The sequence below is a fragment of the Ailuropoda melanoleuca genome, chromosome 14 (genome assembly GCF_002007445.2).
Source record: "Ailuropoda melanoleuca isolate Jingjing chromosome 14, ASM200744v2, whole genome shotgun sequence".
NCBI classification, from domain to species: domain Eukaryota; kingdom Metazoa; phylum Chordata; class Mammalia; order Carnivora; family Ursidae; genus Ailuropoda; species Ailuropoda melanoleuca.
Window position 1 is genome coordinate 50,253,544 of NC_048231.1, and position 16,977 is coordinate 50,270,520.

The window sequence follows — 16,977 nt, forward strand, 5'->3', positions numbered from 1 at the left end:
ACATAATATAATTAAAAAAAAATTAAAATCATGGAATGCACAGATATTTAAAAAAAAAAAAGCCCAAGTTGAGTACAGTTAGATGAGATCTGTCTCTGGGCTGCTGGTGATGGTCCTGACCCAGTGGGCAGGCCCCGTGTGTGAGGGCTGCTAGCTGGGCTCCAGGAATCTGCTTCTGCCTCTTTCTTTAGGACATAAAAGCAAGTGGCACATTGGGGACAGCTCCTGAAGACATTAACAGATACTCCCTGCAGGCCGGTCCCTGGGGCACCTGCCCCCCTTTCAGAGCCCAGCATTACCCACTTAGGGTATGCCCCTAGGCATTCATTTGGACAGGAGTCTAGAACATGATTTCATCTGACATATTGTCTTGCTTTTGCAGGAGTTGGAATAATTCCACGACAAATGGACTCAAGAATACATATGCCTGACTATTAGAAAATTGGATGGTCGGAGAATTTCCAAACTGGCTTTCAAGGCACTGGCACTGTGTGGTGTGGTTCTGCTCATTCCAGGCTCTGCTTCCAGCCCCGTGAGCCTGTCACTGCTCCCGTCTGATATACTTACTGCCACCACCTCACACCCTGCTCCTCCTGGTCTCCCAACCCAACAACCTCTCCCTGTCTTCACACTAAAATCCTGTTCTTCCTTGAGGTCCAATTCAAGCCCTACTGTACTTAAGATTTATACCACAGCAGTTTTGCATTTTGCTTTAGTGCTTGGGAATCTTACCTCCTCCAACCAGACAGTACATTCTCTCTGACGACCAGACCTCTCCTTGTAACTCTGGGGTGCCCCACCGTCGTACACAGCCTTCCCTGCCCTCCAGGCACCTTCACCTCTATTCTGCCAGTCCCCCAGTTCTCTCTGCTGGGCAAATCTGTCAGCGATTGGCTCAGGGAGTGACGTTTAAGTTACAGGAGACCCATGAGATTTAGGATTCCTGGGGCTTTTGCTGGAGCCACTGGTAAGAGATCTTCTTTCTCCAGGAGTTGAGCAATGAATAGGAGCCGCTGGGAGCCACTGGAGCTGACTCTTGGGAGCAGAGTCCTGATGGCACTGTTGGCGGGTTTGGATTGTGATTGCACTTCTGGCACTTTTCCAGTTATGAGTGCCAACGACTTTCCTTCTTCCTGCTAGTTGGTTGCTTCCAACTGGAGAAATACTAATGCACCTTCCAGCATTTACTGTGGGCACAGGATAGGCCCAAAAGTAAGGTTTGTTGATTTGTTAGTTTGTTTGCGCCTATGTCTAGAGTAGTTAGGCAGAGTATTTTTTGCATTAAACATTGTTTTTGTGATTAAATATACACCGACATTCACCATTTTAATAATTTTAAGTGTAGAGTTCAGTGGCATTAAATACAGTCACCATCACCACCATCCATTTCCAGAACTTCATCATCCCGAACAGAAACTGTACCCATTCAACACGAACTCCCTGTTCTTTCCTCTCCCCTTGTAACCTGGTAACCAGTATTTTACTTTTTGTATCTATGAATTTGATTACTCTAGGTCCTTCACAGAATTGGAACCAGACACTATTTGTTATATTTGTGATTGGCTCATTTCACGTAACACGACGTCCTCAAGGCTGGTGCGTGTAGTAGGCAGCATGTATGTGCCAGAACCTCCTGGCTTTCTAAGGCTGAACGGTGTTCCAGTGTGTGGACAGACCACATCTTGTTTATTTGCTCGCTGACTGACAGATTGTTTCCACTGATTGGCTTTGTGGATCAGGCTGCTGTGACATCGGTGTGCACACCACTGTTCAAGTCCCAGCTTTCAATTCTTCCAGGCCTACGACCACAGCTGCTGGAGCGCTGATCTGCTTCTCTTCAGGACCCCTCATGCTGTTCTCCACAGCGGCTGCCCCAGCAGTGCCCCAGGGTTCCAATGTCTCCACATCCTCAACAATAGTTGGCATTTTCCATTTTGGGAGAAAATATTTAGTTTAAAGGCAGAACTGTGGTAACACTGGGAACAGAGCTTATTCTGCTGGGGAGTCTAGAGAAGGATAATCGCCGGAAGTAGTTCTTACGCTCTTTGGCAGCATCACCTCTTTATAAATCCCTACTCTGTCACCCACTAACAGGCCAGGTGACATCTGCCGAGGAGGGAAGCACCCTCTTGGTGATTGGCCACTACCGCTTTCCCAAGGAGGGGAGAGGGAGAGAGGCCGGCACAGTTGGACTTGTGGGTAACAGTTTCCTCACACCTCCATGCCCGCCATGTTTTCAACCACAACGAAGTCGCCTTTTCATCAGCCCCAGGACGCTCTTACAGAGAACAGGGAAGCGGTGGCCCACCACGCGCTCACAGTGTGCCCCCAGTGAGGTGTGTTAGCAGCAGGACCTCCCCTTTCCCTCGTTCCCCTGGCTACGGAAAACTGTCCCTTGAACCCTTAGGAGAGGATGCAGGGCATGGTGAAACATGAGGTCCCGGCACAGGCCATCTTGTAAAGGCTTTATTTCTACTTCATCATGGTCTCATACAGACTCCGAGGCACCATCCTTTGATTCAGTGTGGTACCCTCCTGGCTTTTTGTAGTGCTTTTCTTTAAACAAGAAAAATTTTGAGTAAACACTGTATATTGCCAGTTCATCGTTAACAATAATTTAAAAATGCCATCGCTGTTGTATCTCAATGCAAGAGGACAACGATAAAAGTACAGTACGAGGGATTCACAACGTATTACGGTGGGACAGATGACTCACACTTACACGATGGTGAGACCACAGTAGCAGTATGTACATGCACCCCAGCGCTTCAAACCCAAAGACGTGCAAGTCGAGTAGAGTACGTGGATTATACAGCGAATTTGGTAAGCCCAGATGAGGACTCTGTACCTTTGCAAGAATGTGGATGGGTATCCCCTCCCATAGAGAGGATATCTGTCTTGTCGACTGGCTTCATGGCTTTCTCACTACAAAAAGTTCACTGAATCAGACAGTCTGAAGCATTTCAAAAATTCTTAAAAAACGAAAACACTGACGAAATAAAATTAACTTAAAACACTCTAATTCAGCGTGGAAATAAACCAAACCAAAGTGTAACAGTGCAAATTTAACAGAGAGGCAGTCAGTATTGAGAGCAAGGGTGTTCAGAATCTCTTAAAATGTACATCTTTAAAACTTTTTATTTTTTAAATTTATTTATATCTTATCTAGCTTTTTTGTTTAATATACTGTGTGTAAAAAAGATGGAGACAAAAATAGTTTTCTGAGCTATGAAAAAAATTATTACAGGCACGTTTACGGTTTCTTTCTAGAAACATCTCAGGTTCACAGGTTGGACATTCAGCAGCTGTGTGTTTTTTAAAAAACATTCTTTGACCTTGGAAAGCTAGATCTCTCCTTGTGGGTGGAGCTTGGTAGATGACGACGGTGTGGTTATGCAAATTACAGGGAATTATTCCCCGATAATCCATGCAAACTTGCAGTCGTCACAGGTGTGTCTTCTCCCCTGGTGGCTCCTCGTCGCCAAGCTCCTCCAATGAGGCTGGGTCTCCGGGTGATTGAGCCGGTGAGGCAGTGGGGGAATGTGAGGCCCAACGGGACGGAGGGCGACGGTTTGCTGGTCTCTCGGGCCTGGAGAAGCAGGGTTCTAGGGATGGAGCTAGTGCGGAACAAGGTAGTTCCTTCAAAGCCGAGAAAGAGAAAGACAGGGTTACTCAGACCGACATTTCCTCTTGGGGGGGAGGGGTGACTCTCCCCAAACACACTTCTCAACAGACTTGAGTTCAGTGCAGTGAATTAGGGTCAACTTCAGAATGTTAATTTATATTTTGTTCAGGGAGAATAACTTAAGATGGTAAGTGAAAAATTCAACGCGGATGGTCAGTGACACAGGAATGAGAAGATAGCAAATCATGATCAAAATATGGCAATGCTGTGAGATGGAGATGTTTATGCAGCATCTTCAGAATTGGGCTGGAGCCTATGGGAGGTGGGGAGAGCCACAGGCCACCTGGTCATATCCCGACCCAGCTGACCCCATCCTTTTGGCCATCCTGAATGATCTGCTAACCACAGTGACCCGGCCCTAAGAGGCCAGCCTCCCTCTGCTTTGGTCTGTTGGAGGCCCATGAAGAGACCGATGATTTATCCAGCTGCAATAGCAACAAGACTCACCTTAAAACGAACTCTGCTACTGCTTATTCCGAGCTGAGTGGCAGTGGGTTAAACAAACTCCCACGACACGGAAAAAATGCTGCAGGCAGAAATTTTAACTTCGGTCTAGTTTTCTTTAATGACTCTTCCTCACTGCAGCATTTTAAAAAGTGGAATCAGAGTGTGCTTGTGCTTCTGTTAAGGCATCCTACGCCTTCTGAGAACAGATTGTGCACGACACACTCAACCAGGGGGCCAACCGCCTACCATACTTCTTCCCAAGGGCCCGTGCTCCTTTTCCGGTGGTAAGGAGTGTCGAGCTCCCTAGTCTGCAGCACAGGAAACAAGGATGCCCACACTTGGAGCATGCCGGTGCACAGAGGAGCGGTGGGGGCGTGAGGGAACGGTGAGTTCCACGGGGCGGAACCCGGCCGCCCAAGTGACACTCAAACAAGAAAAAGCTGAGATGGTAAGCCACTGCAATGAAGAACGACAGAGGACACAGGCGCTCAGACCCCGTCAGGAAGGGCGGCGGACGACCGACAGAGATGTGACCAGCAAGCGCAGAGGCCCGGATGAGGACGGTTTGGTCTGCGGAGCGGGGAGCGACGGCAGAGAAAAGACGGTGGGCTGTGTCGATGGGCAATGGGGGGAGGAGGGAGAAGAGGGAAGGCGGAGCCCCGGCTTGGGCTCGGTGCTTCTGGAAGAGTGATGGAGTGAGGTGGGCCCCGCGGAAAATGGCATGAACACTGGAGACTACTCCTAACCGTCCCCTTTGTGACTGCGCGTCACAGCAGAGGATGGGGAAGCCTTGATGAGCAAAGCACTCCGCTGATGGGAACCATGGCAACCAGGAAGCCCTCGCCCACGAGGCCGGCCTGAAATAGCTGAAAGGCAAACTAGGCGGGGTGGGCTGTCCCCTCCTCACCTCAGCCCGCGGGTGCGCATGCGCTGGAGATGCGGGGCTCCGGAAATCCGCCACCGCTTTGTCTTTTTCTGTCTCTGCTCCTGGTATTGTAAGATTTATGTGTTGTGTCGTGTAGGGTGTAAGTGCGCTGTGTATGTGTGACAGCATGTGCAGAAGTGTTGTGTTGTATGTGCCGCGTATGAGGATATGTTGTGCGCGTGTGCGTTGTGGGTCATCTTGTGCATGAGTGTAGTGTGCTGCACGCGCTGTGTATGAGTGTGTGGTGTGTGTTACATGTGGGGCAGGTGTGTTGCATGTTGGGATGGCTGCTACCATGGGTCTTTTCCCCACACCACTGCAGCCCTTTTCCACCTGGCTGCTGCGGAACCAGAACAGGCTTCTGATCAGACAGCGTGGCGCCACCTCTTCCCTATGTGAACCCCGATAGGAAGAAATGTGCGACCATGGGTTTAAGAACCAACTTTTCCCTCAGTAACACACCAGCACAGACAAGCAAACGATCTTGTCCTTCCCGGAGAGGCTACTGCAAAAGACTGTGTGGTCATTTTATCTTGTGAGCACCTTTTTCGTCTTTGAGAGCCAACCGTATTTCTGTATTTAGCACTCCTAGTTAAGACCAGTGGGTGAGGTGGGTGGGTGACTAACTCTTGATCAAACAGTAAGCTGGTCTTTTTTCACACGCCTCAGTCCGGGCTCAGACTGCAATTCTGAGGCTGTTCTTTGGAACAAGGGATGGCTTTGTTGATTCATCCAACAAATATTTATTGAGCAGTCACTATGTCACCTATGGTGGTCACTTGGAAGGACAAGATACATTTGGATTTATTCCTTCTGGTGCAGCTGTTGAAAAAGAGAGAAAAGCCTCATCGTGTTAAGCTCACACCTCATAGTACCTGGTGGTGTGCATGTGTTTCCAGAATACCAGTGAGCAGGTGCAGGTGGACTGGGAAAACACTCAGCTCTCAGACCCCCACAGGCCAGGCCTCTGTGCCCGAGACAGTCCCCTCTCTGGCCAATATCCCTTTAACCCTCTGAAAGCAGAGAGTGGGAATCTCAGCAGGATTTCTTCACAGTGAGCACTCGCTACTCCCTGGAGCAACTGGGAAAGTCTAGGCCGGCCAATCTGACCCTGAAGACGGACTCCAGGCCAGTGCAGGCAGGCGGCAGGCTCCACGGACAAGGCAGATGTAGCTGGCATGATCGGCCTTGTTTCTGAGTGCCAGACACCACCCCCAAATTACACAGAGGACCTTTCCAGACGGTGTGCAAAGAAGGTAGAGAGCACTTACGGCGTGAGGCAGGCAGGGCTAGAGTCCCCAGGGGGCAGTTAGTAAGACAGTTTGGTTCTGGACAGAACAGACAGAGAGAGAAAAGAAAAGCAAGTAGGTTGGAAAGTATTTTTTAAAAAAGAACAGTAAAGGTTTAAAGTCAACAAGCCTGGTGGCAGTTCCAGGGACAGCTACCAGGAGAAACGTGAGGCCCGCAGAAGACGGCAGGTGCACTCGCAGGTACACGGGCCTCTCTCTGCGTGGGTCCAGGTGGTTTGGAGCACGGAAGGACCCTCACGACAGAACAGTAACAGACCTCTCCTTTCTGCTTTCTGTTCTTCCCTGATTTGCCCTTTAGCATTTCACATTTCAGAAAGCCTTTGGGGTGCATAGAGATGGAAGTCACATGACTGTTGTACTTGAAACAGAGGATTAAATGGTCTGTTTTAGTCACAAGGATCACGTGGCCACTGCTTACGCTAAAAATTTCCCCTTGTATTTTCCACTAGACACGGGAGGGAAGAATAGCACTGCATTTCCAGAATATTCTTTTCCTTCACACCACAACTCCCCTCTTAGCTTCTCCGCAGGGTAGAGCTGTAGCACCAGCTTTACAAGAGAAAAAGAGGATAAATATAGCCATGGGGCAGGATGGAGAAAAGACAAGGGAGATTTCCTGTTGCGCCCCCACCAGGGAGGCCCATGTCCAGGCATCCGAGGGAACATTCAGGGAAGGATCCACAGCCAGGTGCTCACGCAGGCTGGATAATCAGCATTAGTCCTGGTGATTTTGGAATGGAAACCCAGAATTACTTACTACATAATTTATGGAGTGATGGGGAGGGGTTTCCAATGGGCCTAATACAGGAAGTCAGTTTAGACAAGGAAGAATTCCACTGGAATCTAGAACAAGCAAATTCCAACAGAAAAGGAAAAAAGAGCCCATAACGTTCAGTCTCTGCCAGTGAGTGCTCCACGCAGGTCCTGAATCCCTGGACTTGACCAATCATGTCTTTGGTAGCGAACACACTCAGTGAGAAGACAATCTACACAGACACTTTATAGAGGACCCAAGTGGCAGGGGGACAGGCATAGCTCGGTTCTGATAAAACCGTCTTCACGTCTTAGAGCTGTGATTTAGCCATTAAGCGGTTGTCTTTCTACTATCATAGATTGCCTGGAGCAGTCACTGTAACTCAAAGCCCTTTTTGGTTCCTAAATATTAATTTCTCCTTAGTTTCTAATATTAATGGACATTGCAGACACAGCCAGTTAATGCTTTGGGACAGAGCCCTCATTTCAACTGATCCCTCCCGAGCCCTAAGAAGGTAGGGCATTCACACAAATAAGCCCTCTGCAGTACTGAGTCACTTACCTCAGGCCCCTGGAAGGAGGGGGGTAACAGAAGCCCGCAGAAGACACCATTTGTCACCCGAGAACACTCAGCCATGGTATTTGGTCTTCTCAGAGCACGTAAACAACGTTATCACAGAGATGCATATGTTTGGAACGTGGCCAATATACTATCAATATTAGGTTGAATGAAATGGCAATTGCCATTTTCTGCAGGTCACTGGCAATTTCACCATGGTTTGACCTACTTCAGCTTTAAACTCTGTATTTTGAGTTGACTACTCCTTGGTGGGTTAAACTGGGAGCCACTGGTTCCCCCCACCAGGGAAATGTGGAAACACACCTGCCGTGTCTCCCCACCTGTGAAGCCAGCGCTGCCTGGGCCACGGCGGCAGACCAGGGCCGCAGCCCAGAGAGCGTATGTCTCTCCTCTCTGACCCCTGCCATCTGCAAGAGCTGCCTGGAGAATGGTTATGGGTATCTGGATTCCCCGGGTGTGGAGTCTGTCCATCTAGGCTAGTGGTGAGTTGGCCTCACCCTCCAGTCTGCGCGTGGGATCCCCGGCTGACCAGTGTCTGACGGAGGTGGGGACCGAGCGTGGCCTCACCGCACCAGGCCCGCAGCCCCACCCTTTCGCTCCCAGCATGTCGGGCTTTGTTTTGTTTTGCTCATTCCTGAAGTGGAAACACGGATTGTTTTTAAAGTGCTGTGCTATGGACATACTTTGTGTGGAAATGCGTGAGAACAAAATTCAAGGCTGACCCATCGGTGAATAATGTCAAGGGGGATATAATAATAATCGCATAACGATAACAGGGGCCGGGATGTGTGGTCCTATGTAGTGTGATGATAATATGAGAGATGTGAGGAGGATAATAGTAGTAATCACATCGTTTGAAGGCAGGCTTTTGATCTTATCCATCTGTCTCGCCTGGTTTTACCGCCAGGGAGATTCGTGGTTGCAGAGGGCATGGGATTTGGGAGACAGAGGACTGCTAGTGTGTACTGAAGACTGCACTGGAATCTAGACCTTCTGGTACGTTCCTGACGGAGGATGTTCTAGTATCCATGCTATCACACCCGCTCCAGCACACCTCTTGTGTTGTCCCGGATAAAGATCTCGAGCACGCAGAGCCCTGAGTGACTCTCACTCACTTCACACACACACATTTCTAGGACACAAATTCACACGGGAAGAGGGCGAATTATGAAGTGAAAGGCCCAGACAGACAAGCAGCAATCACCTACAACCAGACCAGAGAACCTGAACCAAACCCTGAGCTACATCTTCAAGAAAAGATCACTGAGGACAATAATAAGAACTTTTCTTTAGGAGTAGGTCAGGGCTTGTTTCTGCCTATTCCATTCTCCCATAAAACCTGTATCTTCCCAGCTCACAAGAACCTATTATGGGTAAGGATTCTTGAAATCAGATGACCTAGCAAAACCCTAGGTTGACACATGTTTTCCTGGCATCTAAACAGAAGAGCTGGTGGGGTGAGGGTTAGAATACTCAGCCTTATTACCTCGATGGACCCTGGTTCAGCTTTGACTGTTTCTCCCACGTGGCTGTCACTGGTAAGACCTGGGGGCCCGTGGGGGGCCTGCCTCCTCTCCTCCTTTAAGGCATGCTCCAACAGCTTCTTGTTGAGGATCCGGGCTACGTTCTCAGTGAGCGTGTAACCAGGGGGAGCGGATAAGTCCTGCCTCAAGGGCGTGCCCTCTCCCCCATCCTCCCTCCATGTCTCTGAGCCAGCCCCGATGGGGCTGGGGGACCGTCCCCGGGAACTGGGGCCAGTTTCCTGGCCTGGGCCCAGCTCCGGCCGAGGTTCTGCTGAGCGAGACCGACTCCCGGCCCGCGTCCCCTTCTGGAAGGGGTCCTGCACCACGGGGCTGTGGTCGATGATGTTGAAGAGGCTGGAGAGGCCATCGTTGATGGCGGTGTGCACAGGACTCTCTCTCGTGGTGGTAGAGCGGGCCCAGGCTGACTCGCTGCACCCCTTTGGGGCCAGCCCCAGGGAGGTCCTGCTGTTTGGCTGCTCGGCTTTGGGGAGGGGCTTCCTCTGCAGCTTGGGAGACCCGTACTTGGGGGAGCAGCATGTGCGTTCAAACTTGGCCTGCACCTTCTCGATGGCTGGGGCTACCTGCCTGCTCCTAAGGCCTCGGGAAGGAGACGATGCGGGCGTGGCACCACCCCCTGCCTTTGGCGTGAGACACTTGTGGGGGCTGCTGGTGATGGCGCTGCCACGCAGGGCTTCGGTCTGCAGGCCAATGTTGATGGTCTGGACGGTCTGTGTCCCCGTTGTCCGGGACCCATTGGTCTGGCAGGCCATGTCCTTGAGTGGAGGCTTGGGGGGACCAGAGCATATGGTGTTCCTGACAGAGAAGGCCACCTCCTTCATGTCATCACTCATGTTCTTGGACATCTGCAGGCTGTGTAGCGGGGAGGCAAACCCCAGGGGCGTGCAGAGGGCGCTTTCGAGGGGCCGCAGCCCTCCCTCCACATAGTCTCGGGAGTGTCTGGAGGGGGCACAAGGCCACCTGCTAAGCACATGTTCTGAAGGACCCCCCTTTGCGTCTCCAGCGCCCCCCCTGGCTCTGCTTGTGGGAAACGGGCACTCAGGCTCCGACCGGCACTTGCCCTCACCCCCTGCCACCACGATGCTGTCCACCCTGCGCACGGCGGGCGGGCTGTGCAGCACCCGCACCCCGGCCTGCTCGGCGCACACGTGGCTCCGCAGGGGCTGCTTCTGGCAGTGCTCTGGGCTGGTCATGGTGTCTGTGGTCATGGTGACACTCGTGGTGAGGTACCAGGAGGAGTCGGGGAAAGGCTCAGCACTGGCCTCGCTCCCTGCCCGCCCCCCTTCGGTCCTGTCTGCCCAGGGCTCTGGGGGCCTCTCGTCCCAGCTCTTGCTGTTGAACTCCTCGATGTACTTCAGGTCGTCAGGAGACAGGGGCGGGGTGATGTCCTCCTTGCTGCTGGCAGCCGGCAGGCCCTTCTCCGGCAGGAAGGGAGAGACGTCCATCAGACGCTGGAACTCAGACATGGAGGACACAGACACAGCCCTGGGAAAGGGGGAGAGAAGAGGGTGTCAGCTGCCTGCCGGCCAGGAAGTGTGCTCACCTGCCACCCTGACCCAGCGCAGCACGCGCGTCCTGCCCACAGGAGAGGTGCCCGTTGTGCGTCCGTCTCCGCCACGACTATCGGAACACCTTCTAGCCGCTTGATGTTCTCTGCTCACAAGCTGCCCCTGTGGATGTTCACTGGACTTTTAATGGCTCTGGAACTGTTCTGGGAGCCTTGTATGAGTCAGAATTTAATACAGGCGGCCCTCAAATACTATGGGAACAAGCAGGAGGCTGGGCTCTGGGGTGGTCAGAGCTAGGCTCCAAACCCACCTTGGAATGCTTTTATTTTGGCCTTTGGATGCTCCATAGGAAGACGGACACCTGGCTGATGAGTGCCTTCAATTCTTCACCTACTAGGAGTTTCCTGAGTTCCAGGCACTGTGGCAGGTGCTTGTGCGACTGACAGGAACACAACCCCACCCTGTTCCCAAACCAGCGAATGGTATCCGAGGAGGGGTGGGTAGCACAACATCACAGCTATAATCTGAAGTCCTGTTCAGCCGCCAGCCTCATCCTCATTGGATGAACGTCTAGTGAAGTACAGTTGACCCCTGAACAACACAGGGATTAGGGGGTCTGACCCCCATGCAGTCGAAAATCCATGTACAAATTTTGACTCCCCCAAACTTAACTACTAATAGCCTACTGTTGAACGAAAGCCCTGTCGATAAGACAAAGTCTATTAACACATATTTTACTTTTTATTAAACACTGTATTCTTGTAATAAATTAAGCTAATGAAAGAAAATGTTATTAAGAAAACCATAAGGAAGAGAAAATACATTTACAGTACTGTACTGTATTTACTGGAAAAAATCCACATCTAAGTGGACCTGTGTGGTTCAATCTGTGTTGCTCGGGGGTCAGCTGTACCAACTGTCATCTCCAGAAGCCAAATGGAAGATGTGGAGCAAAGGAGGGATGTGGAAGGTGTGACAGGTGGGAATGTAATTTCCAAATACGACTTCAAATAGAAACGCCATCCGGCCCTGTCGAAATCCACCAACAGGGCTCGGCTCTTCCCTCCCCCCGCTCTCTCCTGTACAGCGCAGCCTGTTCCGTGTTCTTGTTCCTCCTGTATTCCTGGGCAAGAGCCTGCAGACACACAAACCCATGGGAGCGTGAAGAGGGTGAGCTTAAGGAACAGCCAGTTCGGGGTAAGTGCTGCCTGGTGGATGTGGGTTTGGGTATAGATTCCGTCGTACACACTAGTGCTTTCGTCCAATATATTTCTATTTGGTATGAAAGTCCTGACTGCCTCCTATAGGCCAGCACAGGCACCGTATGAGGGGCTGGGGATTCCAAAATGCTAAGACAGGCGGTTGCTGGGGCGGTCAGGCAGCTAGTCAACCCACCCAGGGCAAAGCAGGGGCAGCCAGGAAGGAGGCTCAGGCCGGGACCCTCTGGCCAGAAATCCCTCCTGCTGGGGTGGATGGGGAGGCGGGGCATACGCAGACTCACGGTCCCTGCAGCTAGACCACTTTCTCATAGGACATATTCATATCTGCACACCCCAGACAGAAGGTTAAATACCTAGGGTTTCAGACCAGCACAGGTGCTGCCAAACGGGTCCCAGGTGGACAGTACATGGGTCATGCCACTGCAGAAACCATTAATGACGGTGAGGCCAGAATTGGGGTCTGTGTACCACATGGATTGGCCCACAGAACCAGCAAAGCTCTGGATGCCTTTACCCTCACCCTGGGGACACATGCTCTTGTGGTCGCCACTCTGGGGTAAAAGAGAACAGGCTACAAATGGTACCAGTAGGCCTTTGATCTTGTTATTTCTCACTAGGGGCAAAAGTTAGTGATATTTTCTGTTTAGAAAGAATCTACAAACTCTCCCATGGCCTGATGAATAACGGAAAGCTGGCTACAACTAGCACTGAAAATAAAAAGAAATAGAAGGGATGGGTCAGTTTATCATGGGTAGGAAGCTTTCCGGCAAGCAGGATTTTTCCCTTCTTGCCTCTGGCCAAGTCAAGGAGTTGCTGAATTAATGATGAGCTTCAGATGCCTGGGTGGCTCAGTGGGTTAAGCATCTGCCTTCTGCTCAGGTCATGATCCCAGGATCCTGGGATCCAGCCCCGCATCAGGCTCCCTGCTTGGCGGGGAGTCTGTTTCTCCCTCAGCCTCTGTTGCTCCCCCTGCTTGTACTCTCTTTCTCTATGTCAAATAAATAAAATCTTAAAAAAAGAAATAATGAGCTTCAGAACGCTGTTCACTGGGGGCTGGAAGTGTTCTGTAGGTGCTGAAACCCCAATTCTTTCCGCATTTCTTGGACACGGCTCGTCTAAGACCCATTGCTGCTCACGGAGGAACTATCCTCAGAGTTAAGCCAGTGCGCCTGCGTGGGGCCTTTCTGCCTCCAGGGCTTGGATGGATTTCGTGGAACGGAGGTGATGTGGGCAGAGAAAGGGGACACAGCAGCCTTAGCAGTGGCCAACATGAAACAGATACAAAACCAGGACACATCTGAAACGTGCCAGCGTGTGAAGGCGCACAGAAGGAAAAGTACGGAGGGAAGACAAGAAACTGCTAGAAGCAAGAGGGAGAAGGTGATGGTGGGGACAACACATGTACTTTCATACCTCGGACATTTTGATATGTAAGGTTTCTTTTAAGATTTTATTCATTTATTTGAGAGAGCGTGAGATAGAGAGAACACAAGTGGGCGGAGGGGCAGAGGGAGAGGAGAAGCAGGCTCCCCGCCAAGCGCAGAGCCCGATCCCAGGACCCCGAGATCATGACCTGAGCTGAAGGCAGACGCTTAACCCACTGAGCCACCCAGGCGCCGCTGATATGTAAGTTTTAATAATATTTCTGATACGGTGATATTTAAGTTTTAATTTAAGGTTAACTTTTCTAAATATGGATGACTTTCGAAATTAATAGCAGCAACTAATATAAAAAATAGGAGGTGCCTGGCTGGCTCAGTCGGTGGAGTGTACGACTCTTGATCTCAGGATTGTGAGATCGAGCCGCACGCTGGGTGCAGAGATCACTAAAAAAAATAAACTTAAAAAAAAAAGAGATAAAAAATAAGAGCTACTATGCAGGGAAGAGCTCTGTGAAGATAGCTAAACTTTGCTGCCTGTTCCCTCTGTGTCGGGCGTTGCTCTGTTTTATGTGTAGTAACACATTAAAGCTGTAAAGAAATGGAAATCCTTCTGTTTACAGATGAGGAAACTGAGGCACAAGGTAGTTATTACCCAACTCACCCCAGGGCACACGGCTAGCAAGAGGGAGATGTGCTCTGAAACCAGGCTCTAGTTCTTGAACACGGCCCCGGTTGTCCGAGAATGACCAGACAAGACAGAGCCTGAAGGCCAGAAGCGCACCACAGGCATTTTGGGTGGTTTTGGATGAACCCGATACAGGGCAAAATGGCAGGACACAGTAATTCACGGACTTGAAGTTCGTAGGAAAACCAGGGACGAGGAGATCTGGAAACAGCGTATCGCCCTGAGGAGAAGTTTCCTGTGGTGGAAATAGCATGTGATCATCTGTAAGGAAAAAGCATGTGTGGGAGGTGGGCGGTGGGGGGACTGTGTACAGGAAATCCTTCCGCTCCGCTGTGTATTTTTAATGTTTAAATTTAAACAAATTTGCTTAGATGTGTCTTTTCAGGTACATCCTATCATACAAACGACCTAAAATAGGTGATAACTAACATCACCGACATGACTTACTTTGTATTTACGTCAAGGTTTACTGCCGGGAAATAGTTTAATAAGTCCTCCCAGCAGAGCTTTAAGTGCACAGTATATAAAATGTCTCACATGGGGCGCCTGGGTGGCACAGCGGTTAAGCGTCTGCCTTCGGCTCAGGGCGTGATCCCGGCGTTATGGGATCGAGGCCCCACATCAGGCTCCTCCCCTGGGAGCCTGCTTCTTCCTCCCACTCCCCCTGCTTGTGTTCCCTCTCTTGCTGGCTGTCTCTATCTCTGTCGAATAAATAAATAAAATCTTAAAATAAATAAAATGTCTCACAGCACATCAAGAGGGAGTCTTTCCAGACTAAATGAGAAGTGAGGGCTTTCTGTGGACTTTTCAGAAACCACCAGACACAACATTCCTTTATATACACCATACACAACTGTAACTGTTCTCACCATGACACTAACACCCACATGTGTACAGCGTGTCTCTGGCCTTTCTATTGTTAATAACGGAAAATGCCGTATTTGTGAAATCAATAATAATAAAGCAACGACTTATTCAGAAGTCTTGCTTTAAGTCATTCTCAAGACAGTGTTACCACAGACGGTGGTGACAAGATAGAATTTTAAGACCAAAAGGTTTTAATTTCAGTAGCCGGCTATTGTTTTCATCAGTCTTGCTTACCTTTGAAGATTTCCCTTGTGATTTTCTTCTTCCTGTAAAGAAGAAATAAGATCGTCTGAATCAGTTAATATTGGTTGCCAGGCACTTTCAATGTGCTGAGTGATTTGTTTTGCTCTTCGGCCATAGGAAAATACCATTTGAAAGGTACACCGAGGCCCAGTTTTGGTCGGGAATGCTCCTGCCCCTCAGCCCTTTGAGGTATAATAATAAAACCAGAAGCCACAGTGTGATGAGGGCTTGGATTTCCCGCAGTCCAGGGAGGAGCCCATGTGAGTGAGAAAAACTGGCCGTACACTTGGTCATGAAGAAAGTGGCTCTCCTGCTTCCTCAAAGGAAGCTAACTACGTGAATCTCAAAGCTGGCTTTTGTAAGATCTGAATACATCTGAGTGTGTGTGTGTGTGTGCGCGCGTGTGTAAGAGAGACAGAGAGGAGGACGAGGAGGTGGGGGAGGGGAGAGGGAAGACGGGGCCCCCTAGAGAGGAACTCGGGAGGCTCTGTCCCTTGGTCTAAGCCTCACTGTAGAAGGTGATGCAACAGCCTTAGGCTTGAGCACTTTCTCAGCTGTGAGCATGGCCCTTTGGTATCAGGTGAACTTACAAGGACTTCTGCTCTGTGCAGCTCAGTACCGGGCCCCGGTCACTGTGGACGGGACCAGGGCAGGCTCCCGACCCCGGTCTACTTCCTCTCTGCTGTGCAGCTGCACCAGGACAGTTGCCAGTAGACTCAAATAGGGCAGCATCCTGGTGCTGTCATGCCCCTGGCCACCTCCTGCTGAGAACGCACTTGACCTCCCAGCACCTGGCTGAAGTCTAGCTGCCCCGCATTTCAACACTGCTTGACACGATCTCTTCAAAGTCTGTCTTTTCAGGTTAAGTGACAGGTACAGCAACTGTTAAACTGACTCACGCGTAATGATTCCTAAACTCCAACCCGGTTTTCAACCCCACTGTAGAAAGGGCATAACCAGAAAAACCTGACACGGCGCCATGGGAATTCCAGCCCACAGCTTAGCTCCCCAATTTGCCGATCTGATTTACGCACGGCTTCTGAGTGTTGGATTCCACCCCCCTTTGCACAGAATAAGAATTTATAGCATGTCACTGTTTAGTGACAGTATTTCCCCATGTGAGGTACTTTCTTTAGAACAGAATTTTTTTGTTACCAAAAAGTTGTTTAGAACCAGAAGGCTGCTGTGATTTCAAGAGAAGTTGCAGACCTGTACTTCCCAGAATGAATGATCTCCTCCTGTGTGTTTCACTGGACCCGCTCACGGGTGAGACTTTCGTTTACACAGGACACAGTCCTGCGTCTCCAAACCCGAGACACGTTGGCCGAGTGAAACCGAATGCAGCACACGCTAGGAGTTTGGGCTCTGGACCAGCCAGCAAAGCTCTTGGCATTGTGAGGGTTTCATGCTGACTCAACCCAGAGACTGCGATGTGCACTTGCTGGCCAGGTGGCCAGGTTTCCTGACAACCCCCCGGTCTCACAGCAGGTAACTGGACCCCAAATCCCAGGCCGACCTGGGGGAGGCAGTTCCTGAACTCCCGCTGGGGCCCTCGGGCCGGAGGCTCCTCTGGCTCGTCATCCAGAGACAAGGCGTCCAAGTAGAGGTTTTCCCGTGCTGAACATCTGTCTGATTCCTTCAGCTTGGACAGCGGCCGGTCTTCAAACGGGGTGGAGTCGGTGTCTACGCAGGGCCATATCCCCATGGGACGAGGCATTCGGGGGCTTCCAGGGTGGGCAAAGGGGTGGATGTTGCCTTCCTTTTGATCACAGAGGAAACTGCCACTTCTCCGGGGACTGTTTTCTTTCTGCAACTTGAGGGTTTTAAAAAT

At 50.5% G+C, this 16,977-nt stretch overlaps 1 protein-coding gene across 12 annotated transcripts in view; it reads right to left on the reverse strand.

The window, feature by feature from the left end:
* Nucleotides 1-2,155: 2,155 nt before the first annotated feature.
* MTCL1 (microtubule crosslinking factor 1) overlaps nucleotides 2,156-16,977 on the reverse strand; it is a 121,314-nt gene continuing 106,492 nt past the window's right edge. For 5 of the 12 annotated variants that reach the window (XM_019797903.2, XM_019797914.2, XM_019797910.2 and 2 more), the window contains 4 exons: nucleotides 16,663-16,959; nucleotides 15,138-15,169; nucleotides 9,187-10,726; nucleotides 2,157-3,639 (listed from right to left, as the gene is read on the reverse strand). In XM_019797903.2, the coding sequence (XP_019653462.2) occupies nucleotides 3,445-3,639; nucleotides 9,187-10,726; nucleotides 15,138-15,169; nucleotides 16,663-16,959 (2,064 nt within the window). In that variant the 3' untranslated portion in view covers nucleotides 2,157-3,444. Of the gene's footprint in view, nucleotides 3,640-6,328; nucleotides 6,386-9,186; nucleotides 10,727-15,137; nucleotides 15,170-16,662; nucleotides 16,960-16,977 lie in introns of all 12 variants that reach the window. The other 7 variants (XM_019797915.2, XM_019797913.2, XM_019797909.2 and 4 more) reach the window with 4 other exon arrangements.